General features: G+C 42.3%; 1 protein-coding gene across 7 annotated transcripts in view; it reads right to left on the reverse strand.

The window, feature by feature from the left end:
* Positions 1-966: 966 nt before the first annotated feature.
* The window catches only part of Rapgef6 (Rap guanine nucleotide exchange factor 6), a 223318-nt gene continuing 211160 nt past the window's right edge, over positions 967-13124 (reverse strand). For 5 of the 7 annotated variants that reach the window (XM_004629326.2, XM_004629324.2, XM_023713120.1 and 2 more), the window contains 4 exons: positions 10776-11004; positions 7997-8481; positions 3731-4045; positions 967-2708 (listed from right to left, as the gene is read on the reverse strand). In XM_004629326.2, coding sequence (XP_004629383.1) covers positions 2683-2708; positions 3731-4045; positions 7997-8481; positions 10776-11004 — 1055 coding nt within the window. In that variant the 3' untranslated portion in view covers positions 967-2682. The remainder of the gene's footprint in view (positions 2709-3730; positions 4046-7996; positions 8482-10775; positions 11005-13124) is intronic. The other 2 variants (XM_023713121.1, XM_004629328.2) reach the window with 2 other exon arrangements.

Below are 13124 nucleotides of genomic sequence, written 5' to 3' on the forward strand. Positions count from 1 at the left end.
GTTCTTAAGAATTCCGTGACACTGAGGGCTCCTCCTGGCAGGCCCAGCAACCTCCTCTCCTCTGGAGGGAAGGGAAGCGCTCAGCTGTGCTATGCTTCAACAGAAGCGCGGCTCAATCTACCAGTTCTCCAGCCCACATCCCGAGGAAGTGGTGCAGACACTGAGCAGCTGGCCAGGGTCTGCGCTGGGGTTTTGCCGTTCCAGCAGTCTTGGAGGATGTCAATGTGTGGTGGGAAGAAAAGGCATCAACCTCTTCAATACAGTTAAGAAATTTTAAAAAATGAAAGAAAAAAATGGAGATTTGGAATTGGAGCACATACAGGTTAAGGCTTTGTTGTGCTAGTTGTAGGAGAAACAAAGAATGCCAGAAATGTACCCTAAATAAAGATTTTTTAAAAAAATCAAGTTTATTTTTTAAGGATATCAAACTGCAAAGCATTTGGTTTTACTTCCTGATCAATGTGATCAGCTGATCTGAACACTCAGAGTTAAAGCTACATACAACAAAGGCAGCGGCATGGTGCGGTCCACAACCATAGGCCTCAGCTCTCCGCAGGGCAGTATTTACACCACCAAGGACGAGGGAAGTAAGGCTTTCACTGGGTTTGACCACATGCTAAATACAGAGATGCTGCGCAAGCAGCACAATTTTTCTGAAGTAATGTACAGAAACAGTGAGAATAAATACCCAAACTTAGTAAAAAGGTGGTGATAGCAAAAATACTTTTCATTTCTTGTTTTCCTCTGGACATGAAAACAATGTATGTAAATCAGTGAATAAAAAGTCTGGGTTCAGAGGATCACTGTTTGTGGGCCAAATCACTACAGTGTGACTTTCAAGCCAGGGTCTGGTTCAGGCAACCTTTCACTACAAAGGAAGGACCAAGAAAACTGTGGAGCCAGTAGATTTATTTTTAATATGCCTGGGGTTAATTTCTAAGGCTTAAGTTTCATGTTTCCCCCTCCCCACCCCAGGGGGATTTTTCAGACATGTTATTTTCCCTAAAATACAGTTAATTTTGATGGGAAATAAATGAACTACTTCCAATTACTACATGGAAGTGACATGGTTTTAAAATGAAAGCAATACCCAGTATTTGGGAGGCTGAGGCAGCAGGATCTCTGCAAGTCTAAGGCCAGCCTGGGCTACACAGCAAGACCCTATGCTCAAACAAGTAAAAAATGAAGGGGATACAAAGGAAACAGAGAACACTAGGGAAAAAAGTACAAACTCTTTAAAATGCAGAAGTCACATGTGAAATCTCATATGGCCACATGCATATGACAACTCTGAAGTGATTGTCCTGACTCCACGCCAGTCTGAGTAGCGCACCTTAATGGCTTTGGTGTTTTTCTGGTAATAGCAGAATGTTAGGAAACCTCACTTGCCTTTACACTAAAAACCAATGAAAAAATTTACACTTAATATATATATAGAATACATTAAAACTCATAAAAATGTGAAAAATCCACTTAATCCAGTAAATACGTATTGAAATTTTAATTAAATACTTAAATTAAGAGTGCCAGGCCCAAGAGGCCAGAAGGGTTTCTCCTCTCAGGGTCTAACGACCCGAGACAATCATTTCCATCACTCAAGCTCCTCCTTCCCACAGACTCTTCTGGCAGTTCTTTCTGCTGGTCTGACCTTTGCTGAGAGCTGCAGGTTTCTTCTCAAGATTGAATGCAACCTGGCGCTGTGAGCACAATGAACACACCAAGCTCACCCTCGCAATGACCAACACCTCCAATCACAATTCTTTTACAAGCAACAATTCGATACTTGAGTTGTGAGAAATGTTAGATGAGAGTTTTGAGATACTAGAGCTCTCTAGAGCCCATTTTCTACTGGCTCTTTACTCTTAGTTTCTGATTTGATGCAGTGTGACTTTTACCTCGAAGCATCTGTATTATGTCACTGAATATTGACCCTCATCCTTTAGAACTTTAAGTCACTACCTACCTAGTCCTCTTCCTCCTCCTTTTCCCAAAGGGTTGGCAAGGAAGCCCACTGCAACTTCATTTCACACTGAGATCAGTAGGTTCCTACTATTTCAACCACAAAGGGCTTCGTAGCCTACTCACCCCAAGACCCTCCTCGTACTGGCGCTACCAATGAAGTTCCATTTCTGTGCAGATCAAACAATCATTTCTGTCAAGGTGACTTCAGTTTGGTCAGACCAGAGAGTCTTATAGCCTTAAATAAACAATTGCCAACAAGAGCTCACCAACACAAAGTAACCTCCCAAATACAAACGAAACCACAATACTACAAATAATAAGTTACTTTTCAAATACGCAAGAATATTCTTGGTATTGGCAGATACTCTAAAATTCATCCTTTAGCCCAAGCTACGGCCTGGAAATAATAATACCATTATCTTTAAAATGACCTGTGAGAGGAAAGCCACGGTGAAGTCCAGGGAGTGGAGGAGGCTGAGCTTGGCTTGGCTTGGCTTGGCTCGGAGGGGTCTCAGGCATGTCTGGCGTGTGGCGCGGGCACAGCTGCCACAGCTCAGGAAGCACACTCTGCAGGGCTGAGATGGAAGGGAAGGACTCCGAGCACAGGCGATGGGCCTGGGGCCGGGGCAGCAGCGAGCTCTATCTGGGTCGGCCAGCAGAACCACGGAGTTCCGTTCCTTCCCCTCGACGTTCAGGGATCACCAACGGGCCATGCACAGGCTAGACTGCTGATACCTGCTCATTTTCTGAAACAAAGAAAACATGAGATGGCAGAGCAGCATGTGAAGGAAGGCCAGCTGGGAATCTAGTTGTCAGCTTCAATGAAGAAAGCCCTCAAATATCCCATCAGAGCCTAGATTTTAGTTTAACATCATTTCTGATCACACTGATGAGTGACAATAAACAAAAATTTCATAAATGGTTTTAATCACTTTATTGTGAAAAAGGGGAAAATTATATTTAAGAAAGCAAACCCTTTTGTTCAAACTTTGGCCCCATCTATAGTCTGTCAGGAGCCTGCTCCATCAAAAGCACCATTTCAGACTACTTGGCTTCCATGTGCCAGCTGAAACAGCTCCTCGGTGTCTAGCCCTCTGCAAAATTCTCCTGTTACCCTGAGCTGCTCTTCTCCCAAAAAGTAACAATACTACATTTGAGTGAGAAGAAGGGCATTTACTGGGCATAAAAATGAGACATCTGCCCTCCCCATTTAAGAAATATGCTATCTTAAGAGATTTCTTTCTTTCAGCAGTCCTGGGACCACACTTGGGGCACTCTGCTACTGAGTTACATCCCACTCCTTTTGAGTCAGGGTCTTGTTCAGTTGTAGGCCAGGTTGGCCTACAATTTACAATCTTCCTGCCTCTGCTGCCCAAGTAGCTGGAATTATAGGAATGCACAACCATACATGGCTAAAAGATTTTTTTTTTCTGGCACTGGGGATTGAATCCAGGATTATCTGGACTAAGCTACTTACCCTGCCCATCCTTTAGCACTCTTAAAATTTGAGACAGGGTCTCAGTATGGCTTGGATTTACAATCTTTCTGCCTCAGCCTCCCATAGAGCTGGTATGAAGGGAATACATCACCACACACAGCTTGGCTATATTGTTAAAGAGAGACTTTTAGGGCATTAAAAACAAAAACAAAAACAAAACACCACCCCCCCAACACACACATTACTAATCACCATAAAATACCAGAATAAAGAACCATTACTGCATTTAGCAATTCATTTAAGAGCCATTAAGGTAGTTTGTCAACATACCATCTGCTTCGCTATCTGGATCAGTCACATCTGCTAGTTTAGGATGGGATGCCCGCAAATTATGCCTCTGAGGCTGAGTTACAATCTTCGATGAGACACAGGCCACGGGGCTGCCACTGAGACAGGCGGCTGGCAGGTTAGAGAGGCTGTTGTGCACCATCTTTGACCTCTGCACGGCCACACTATACTCTGGAGGTTTTAGGTGCGGGTAGGGTCCTTCCTTTAGGTCGGCTACAGAGATTCCCACATATCCTGGAGGAGTAGGAGGTGGCACCCTATACCTACCATCCTTCTTGGGTGAGGTGACACAGTACACTGGCATGAAAAATAAGCAATGAATATGTTAATGAAAAAATGTAAGAAATGAAAAAAAAACACTGAAGATGATTACAATGGCAAACTTAAAACAGACAAAATGAGTATGTTTAAAAGCGATGATGGCTGATTAAAACCTTTTTGTAAAGCTCAATAACCTTTACAAACCTGTTTTTTAAATACAACCACATCCAGTTTTACAAAGATCAAAGAGCGTGAGTGGGAGCACGCTGAAGGAAGGAGCCCACTGAGAATGACTCCCCTTGGCGGCTCAGCTCACTGGTGCATGCAACACGCTCCTCAGGAGACACCCTCTTGGCAAATGGCTGAGGCAGGAACACAAGCGCACACAACCGTCTACTCTCTACAGACCAGTTTCTTCATAAAAACAGCACTCAGGCCACCCGTTTGTGGGCTGTTTGGCTCGGCACCTGCGCTAAGGCATGGCAGCTCTGTGTCACTCTTGTGCAGACTACTTCTCAGCCCAGACATGTAAACAAATCTCTAATTCTTTTAAAAGTGATGTGTGTGTGTGTGTGTGTGTGTGTGTGTGTGTGTGTGGTGTTGGTGATTGTGCTGCCCTACATCTCCAGCCCCTTAAATTTTTTTTAATAGTAAGTAACTTTCTGGTATATAATGAAGATTCTCATCATGAAGAACTGGTACAAATACATACTTGATCCTTTTTCCTTCCTGTCCCCTTTTCTCCCTCCCAAGCTCCCCATCCCCATTTCCAGCTCTTTTAAATTTTTCTATTTTGAACATGTAGAACTTTACCTCTAGACCTGTATCTTTCACCATGTACTAAAAGACCTGGCTGGAGGAAGTGGCAAAGAAGAATCCTGTGAATCTGAGGCCAGCCTGAGCTACACAGTGAGTTCAAGGCCAGCCTGCACTGCACAGCAGGACCCTGTCTCAAAAAGCAAAAAGGATTAAAGACCTAAACAGTAAAACAATCTGCTGGAAGACAGGTAAAACCCTTGAAGACACAGTAAGAGGCAAAGACTTCCCCAACAGAAAAAATCTCAGTTGCACAAGAAATAACAATGAGGAGCAACAAAAGGGATTACACAAATTAAAGAGATTCAGTACAGCAAAAGAATCAATACAGTGAAGAAACAACCTACAGAGTAGAGGAAAACAATTGTTTGTTTGCCAGCTACTTCTTACACAGAGGGCTAATATCTGGAACACATAAAGAAAAAAAAAAACTGAACTGAAATGAACAAAGACTTCTCTGAAGCAGTATAAACGGCCAATACACACAGAAATATTCAACATCTCTAGCCATTAGATAAATGAAAATTAAAACATTTAGATACTTTTTTCTAAGTCTGTACATATTCTGGGACTTTGAGAACTATTAGAACTACGTACAAAAAGGAAGTTGCATGCAACTAAAACCAATCCACAGGACCTGCAGGATAAATGGCTGTAAATATTTTGATTATGCAAATGACTTTTTTCTGGGACATTGGTTTGAGGCCAGCCTGGGCTACACAGTGAATTCAAGGCCTGGCTGAACTACACAAGGAGACCCAGTCTCAAAAACAAAACAAACAGGGTTGGGGAGATCGCTAAGAGGCATAAGCGACTGTGTGGCAAGCACAAGGCCCTGAGTTTGATTTCCAATACAAACAGACAAAATACAGGAAGTGACTCTTCAAACAACAATAACTGCATATCCACAAGCAGTACAATCTTAACCATATCAAATATTTCTAACTCTTTCTTTAGAGAATTGGCCTGTCTACATTTAAATTTCTGCCGCTCTCCCAGTAAAGTTTGCATGTAGTATCAAGGTCGGAAGGTAAGACAGGGTGATGGTGGTAGGAATGTCAGGAGAAGAACATAAGCAGGATACAGTGGGGCATGAATGTCATCCCAGCACTCTGGGAGGCTAAGGCAGAAGGATTACAAACTTGAACTCAGGATAGGCAATCTAGTGAAACCCTGTTTTGAACTGAACTGAACTGAACTGAACTGAACTGAACTGAACTGAACTGAACTGAACTGAACTGAACTGAACTGAACCAACCCAACCTAACCCCCCACCCCCTACCAAACCAAAACAACAACAAAAAGCCAGGTGTGATGGTGACTTGTGTAATCCCAGCACTCAGGTGGATGAGGCAGGTTGACTGAGTCTGAAGCCAGCCTGGGCTACAGAGTGAATTCAAGGCTGGCGTTAACTACATAGATACTGTTTCAAAAAACATAACAACAGGGCCGGGGAGATGGCTCAGTGGAATAAGTGCTTCCCTGGTGAGCGCAAGGGCCTGAGTTCAATCCCCGGTTCTGCCAAAACAAACAAACAAACAAACAAACCCATAAACAAACAAACAAACAAACAAACAAAAAACATAATAAGGATGAGGATGAAGCAAAACAAAATAGGCTGGGATACAATTTGGTACCAGAAAAAAAGTCACTTGCCCATGAAATGAATATTTTTAAATCTACAGTCCCAAATGGACCAGAGAAAGATTTTTGTACCCTTGTACATAGGTTTATATGTTCTTACAGTAGTTCACTAAAAAGATTTACTGAAAAATCTTAAGAAATAAAATGAAGGGGCTGGAGAGATGGCTCAGTGGTCTAAAGCACCTATTTAGAACAAGCTAAGCTAAGCAAAGCACAGGGACCATGGTTCAATCCCCAGCACCACATGCCAGCCAGCCCCGCCCCCTGGTGGGCTGAGCTGGCCACACACACACACACACACACACACACACACGCACGCATAAATAAACAAATAAAAAGAAATAAAATGAATAAGCTAAAATCCCCTCTGCAATCCAATCTGATAAGTAAGATAATTAGTACATTTCCCTTTTATATTTTTAATAATTAAATGTGATAGCACAAATACAGAATTAAGAGTTGAGGGCTGGGGATGGAGCACAGCAGCACAAGCGCCTGCCTGGTACGCTCAAGGTCCTGAGTTTGAGACTGATGTGACATCTAGTTGTTCTGCGTAAGTGGCAAGGTAGAGGCTGCTGCTGTACAGCGAGGTGTTTATAGAATTCAGGGGATAGCTCACAAGTACTGCCCGACAGCTACCACACTCGAGGTGGTCCGGAGGGGAATGTATACCTTAGCTGCAAACTCATGACACACACCGAGGAAGATGTAATGAAAAGTTTTTGACTTTCTTTCCTGTTTTATGGAAAGAACCGAAGGACGTGTGCATGCCAAGCACACACTCTATGAAGAAGTCCTTTCAGAATTTCTTTATTATGTTTTCCTCACTTTTACCTCCCTAAAGATAGTAGAAAACTCGATATATTTATCGGGTATGAATGGTAATTGTGGCCCAAAACACTTATGAGGTATAGAATTTATTACTGCTGCAGAGAACTGTTATGACACTCTTTAATAAAGCAAAAACATATCTTAAAAACATGACACACTTGGTCCCTTTAATTATATATCTTAATACCAGACTTTTCATTTTTAACAGCATGAGTATCTGCCCTTAAGTCCCTCAGTCTTTTTTTTTTTTTTTTTCATTTTTGTATTTGGTACAGGGTCTCACTATACAGCTTGGACTGGTGGTGATCCCTCTATTTTTAGCTTCCCCAGTGCTGGGAATGCAGGGGTGCACCACCATGCCCGGAATCTGTCGCCAGCTCACCGTGCCCTAGGGGTGGGGCCGGCAAGGCATGCTGACAGGGGATTGAACCCTCCTCAGCTTTGAATATGGGGAAAAAATAATTTTTTTGCAGAAGAAAAAAATGGTAGAACAAGTGTACAAGTTCTTTTTTTGTACCAGGAATTGAATGTAGGATCCTGTACTTGCCAGGCAGGCGTTGTGTTGCTGAGCTATACCCCCAGCCCCGTGAACAAGTTTTTCCATGTATAAAATCCTAGGCCAAGATATCTCAACATCACTTTTTTTTTGGCTACAATTTCTAAGTGATAAAGATGAGGATAACACAGAGAACTTACCAATCAAGCCCTTTTCTGTACTGGAAGTGACTGTTTTATAAACTGGATCCAGGCTATCTGATGACTCAGCAGGGGTGGCCTCCAAAACTCTCCTTTTAATGGTCCCATAGTTTGCTTCGTACGTGTCAGACAGAGAACTGGAGGAGGCCCAACTCTGCCTCAACTGACTGTTGTTGAGGCTCCCTTTACACTGCCCACAAGTTCTAGAGCAGCCTTTTGGACAGGAGTAGGGCTCACAGTCAGTGGATTCAACTTCAGCAATGGAGTCATCCAAATGGGTATGTCTATAAGAGTTCAGGAAGTCCCAGCTTTTTGGGTTTGGAAGGCTTTGGAAGTTGTCATGGGAGCTGCTTGAACAGGAAGTCCAACTTCCTCGACCACTATCAGCTGCTTCTATGACAATATGCTCATGAGAAATCTCTTCATTGCTCGCAGAAGATGAGACAGCTATTCCCTTGATTAGAGATGGCTTTGAAAGTGTCCACCTAAAAATGGAGATAATGCACAATTAAAAGTAATTTACTGGTTTACTGGAAAATCTTGCACCTCAAGTATGACCACCTATAAAAAACTACAGAACACAGTAATAGAAATATACACTGAGGAAAGTCAATGCTTAGACAAGATTTTCTCAAAAAAATTTTAAATGAAAACAAAGATGAAATTTAAAATAAAGTACATATTTTCATGCTTGTTAATATAATATTTTCTACTTATACGGAATTAAGAACCCAAATTGATGAAACCATGTTTCATTTTCAACGTATACCTTAAGTTAGCCTTGTAGCATGGTAGAAGTGAATTCCAATTCCCCCAGCTACCACTAGATGGGTCCCCTTGTTTCTATCAGGGACCTCCAAGTTAAGGCACAGAGGCCAACTGTAACCAACAGCCTTGTTTTTGTATGCCCTGGAACAAAGACTAGTTTTTATCTTTTAAAGCACTGAAACAAACAAAAGGCACAAAGTACTCGTGACGACCATATGTAGCCTGCCAGTCTAAAATATTTACTGTCTAGTCCTTCATAAAATGTTTTTGGACACTGGTTTATTGTACAGCACAGAGGTGACCAAACTATAGTCTAAGGCTACCTCTGGGATTCTGTTCCTTTCTATCAAGTCCTGGGACACAGGTGTCCATTGGCTTCTGTATTGTAGGTCGCTGTTTTGGGGCCCCAAAGGCAGAGCAGCTATAACAGATGCTTTGTCCTGTGAAATACCTTTTTACAGAAAAACTGATGATCTCTGATTTATAAAATCATTGTATAGAAACCTTTACAAATATAACAATACTTTAGTATATCTTAGGTACTGTGTATTAAAGCAGACCAGATTTACAATATTTATCAGTTTTTTATATTTATCAGTTTTTTATATTTATCAGTTTAGAATCCACTTTCTTAAAAGAGTTCCATTTTGCTTGATTCTCAAAAGAAATTTGCAATTAGAAAATCTAAAAAAATTAACCTTTGCTTATTGATTATTTTTATTCTCCAAATAGTACTTTCACAGAACAGGGATCTAGGGCTGGTCCTACTCTGCCAACCTGTCGACAACATGCACAGGGCTTGGGGTTATCTCCTATTATACAACTTTTTGGCAACACCATACCTAACATCCAGGATTTTTTTTTTCCCCCTATGGCAGAACCGGGGATTGAACTTGGGCCCTTGCGCATGCCAGGGAAGCATTATTCTACTGAGCCATCTCCCCGGCCTCCATCCAGGATTTTAGGAACCATTTTCCTCCTGTCATTAGTGAGCATACTCTATGGTCTTACTTACTGAAACTTCTATGTATGACATAGAAAGCTACTTGAATTCAACAACTATTTAAGATAAGCACTGGGTATGGTGGTTCACGCCTAAATCCCAGCACTCAGGAGGCTGAGGCAAGAGTATCTGGGAGTTTGAGGTCAGCCTGTGCTACATGGTGAGTTCAAGGCCACCTAAACTACAATGAGACCCTATCTGGATAAAAAAGAAAAAGCACTCAAACTGAAGGTTATGATGTACATTTGTAATCATAGCACTCTGGGAGGCTGAGGCAGGAAGACTGAAAGTTTAAGCCAAGGCTGGGCAGCTTACAGCCTGAGACCCTGTCTCAAACTAAAAAAGAGCTAGGGATTCAGTGTGAAAGCCTTGATTTTCTATCTTAAATTTTTTAAAAAATGTATTTGGTACAGGGTCTACAGGGTCTCACTACATACACTGGACTCAGTGATTCTCCTGTTTTTAGCCTCCCAGGAGCTGGGACTAGGCATGTGCCATCATGCCTACTTTCAATTGCTGTCTCAGCAGGCCCTGGGGGCAGGGCCAGCACTGCTTGTGCAGGGGCTGGGGATTGAACCCCAGCCCCTGCACTCTGCCTAAGCAGGTGCTTTAGTCCACTGAGCTATCTGGCTGGCCCTAAAATTGTTTTTTGTCTTTTGTAAATCTGGGAGGTAGGATTTCACCACGTAGTTCAGGCTAACCTTGAACTCACTATGTAGCCAAAACTGGTCTGGCCTTGAATTCATGGTGATCCTCCTGCTGCAGGCTCCCAAGTACTGGGATTACAGATGAGCGTACCACACCCAGCAAGGCCCTGAGTTTAATCCCTACTATGGGGGTGGGGGTGGAGGTCCACGTTGCTCAAACAGTATATTTTTGTATTTGGTACAGAGAGAATGTGCTTGGGCTTGCCACTGCCACAAGGGGGAGATCACATGGTCAAAGCTTGGGAGTATGGCTAATGACAGCCTTTGGTTTGGGTCGTGTGGAATAGGCAAGGATGCTTACCCAGGTCCAAGATGCCCATGGTCTCCTATCCCCAAGGGGTGCTCTGTCTTTTCCAATGTCCCAGTGGACTCAGGGACAGCCAAGGCCTGGGAGGAACAGCGCTCATCCTGCAGAGCTACAGACATGGAGTCAGCAGAGCAGTTGCTCACAATGCTGGACCGCGAAGAAATCTCGCTATGGCTGGAGTCGGACAAGTTGTCAGATTTAGCTGATGGTGTAAGTGTATAACCTGAACAAGAAGAGTGCACCCGTCAAACTACAAGACCCAGGAATGGGGGGGGGGTGCGTGTCAGGGAGACAAGAAAGAGAAAAGAGGGCAAAAGACAACGTAGTGGTGACCTCAGTTTCCATCTATGTACAGGGAACGATGCCAATTTCTCCCACACATCTTCCCACACAGTCATTCATCTACCTAGCCATACCACATCAGTACAATTCCAAATTCAGAAAAAGAAAGTCAATATTCATTATTACTGAAGAAGTTAGTCCAAAGCAACTATATCTTGCCCAGGTTCTTACAGAGCTACAAGTATTTAATATTAAAGTTATTAAAATATTACAAATATTAAAAAGCACCCACCGGGGAGATGGCTCAGTAGAATAAGCACTTGCCTGGCAAGCTCAAGGGCCTGAGTTCAAGCCCTGGTTCCACAAAAAAAAAGAAAAAAAGAAAAAAGCACTCACAGCACACTTCTTCAACCTCATAACCACATGCCCCTTCTCTGATTAACACACTTCAAAGTCTGAATTAAATCCAAAATGCTACTTCCTTTAGGGTTGTAGAGACAGAAGGCAGCCCTTCCAGGCCTGCACTGCATTCACACTTTCTGACTGATTTACTTACCCCAGACGTCCTGCTCACGCCACTTAAGAAGTCTTGGCTGAACTAAGCCATGGCTTCAGCACTTTTATTTATTTGTTTTCAGTAATTTTTTGCAAAGCTAAAGCCAAAACTCAGGGCATCACATATGTTAAGCAAATGCTCCACCACTGAGCCATACCCTCAGCTCTTAGTATTTTTAAATTGTTTTACAATTTGTACTTCATTTTATACCTTTTTACTTGTCTTGTAGAATATTAAACAGCTGAATTGATGATTGAAAGTAGTGTATAATAAAAAATAAGCATCTACATGTTTAGCTTCTATGACTTACTGCACAGCAAATAGCTAGAGATTTTCTCTTCAGTATTCTCTGGGATAAAGTAGTGGGGACGAGTGAGGAGGAAAGGCCCCCAACCAATCTGCAGCAGGAGGCTTAAATGTACATAACAGTCTATTTTGATAACTGAAAGAAAAGAAATCAGACTTCTGTTTAGAAATAAAGACATAGGAATCCCAGGAAAGGGAGGGTCTTTTAAGTGAACAGAATCTTCATGTTCCCAGAAAGAATACATCGAAAGTCAAAAATACATGATCTTTGGATCAATCTCTAGAAATCCCATTAAAAAGCACTGAGTATGCTCCAGATTTCTCAGGGTCTCCACTTCTTTTTTTTCCCCCACTTATTTATGCACATGGAGAAAGACCCTAAGCTCCAAGATCTTTTCTCTGCTTTATGGATCTTGTAGTTTGTACATACATTACTCAGTCATTAAAGAAAAAACTTTTTGCACAATACTGTTAAGTAGTTTCATTAACTGTTTCAATGAAAAAAATCAAGACTCAGAAAACGTGCTATTTTCACTTAGCTTTTGGAGACAAGAAGCAGTTAGGCAAAGAGAAGACAGTCTCCTAATTTCCATCACACATCTTTGAAGTTGGGGCCCACTGTTATTTGCCATGACTATAAATTGATTAGTCAATTTTCAAAAGGACCAAGAAAATGCATGTGTTAAATACAAAGCAACAGCAAATCCTTCCTCAAATGAAAAATCACTGCTTTTCAAAAAATAAGTTCTACTGTTATGCTTTTAAGAACAAAATTTCTTAAATCTCAGGAATTCTAAAGAATCATGGAAACCTTTTAAAATACATATTCCAGGGGCTACTTCTGACATTCATATTTATGAAGTCTGATGTGAGAAACAGTAATTGCTTTTTTGTTGGTGGCACTGGAGGGTGCAGCTAGGGCCTTTGCATTGATTTATCCCCTATCCACCTTTGAGACAGGGTCTTGTTAAGTCACTAGTTGCCCAGGCTGGAGCAACACTGGAGATGCTCTTGCCTCAGCCTCCCACAGTGGTGGGATTACAGGTGTGTGCCACTATGCCCAGCTAATACCTGCTTGCTTGCGTGCATGCGTGTGTGTGTACTGACTGACAGGGTCTCACCATGTAGTCCATGATGGTGCTGAACTCATTATAGAGCCTAGGTCGGCCTCAAACTTGCAGTGATCCTCGAGCCTCAGC

The sequence above is a fragment of the Octodon degus genome, unplaced genomic scaffold (assembly GCF_000260255.1).
Source record: "Octodon degus isolate 3935 unplaced genomic scaffold, OctDeg1.0 scaffold00029, whole genome shotgun sequence".
Taxonomy (NCBI): domain Eukaryota; kingdom Metazoa; phylum Chordata; class Mammalia; order Rodentia; family Octodontidae; genus Octodon; species Octodon degus.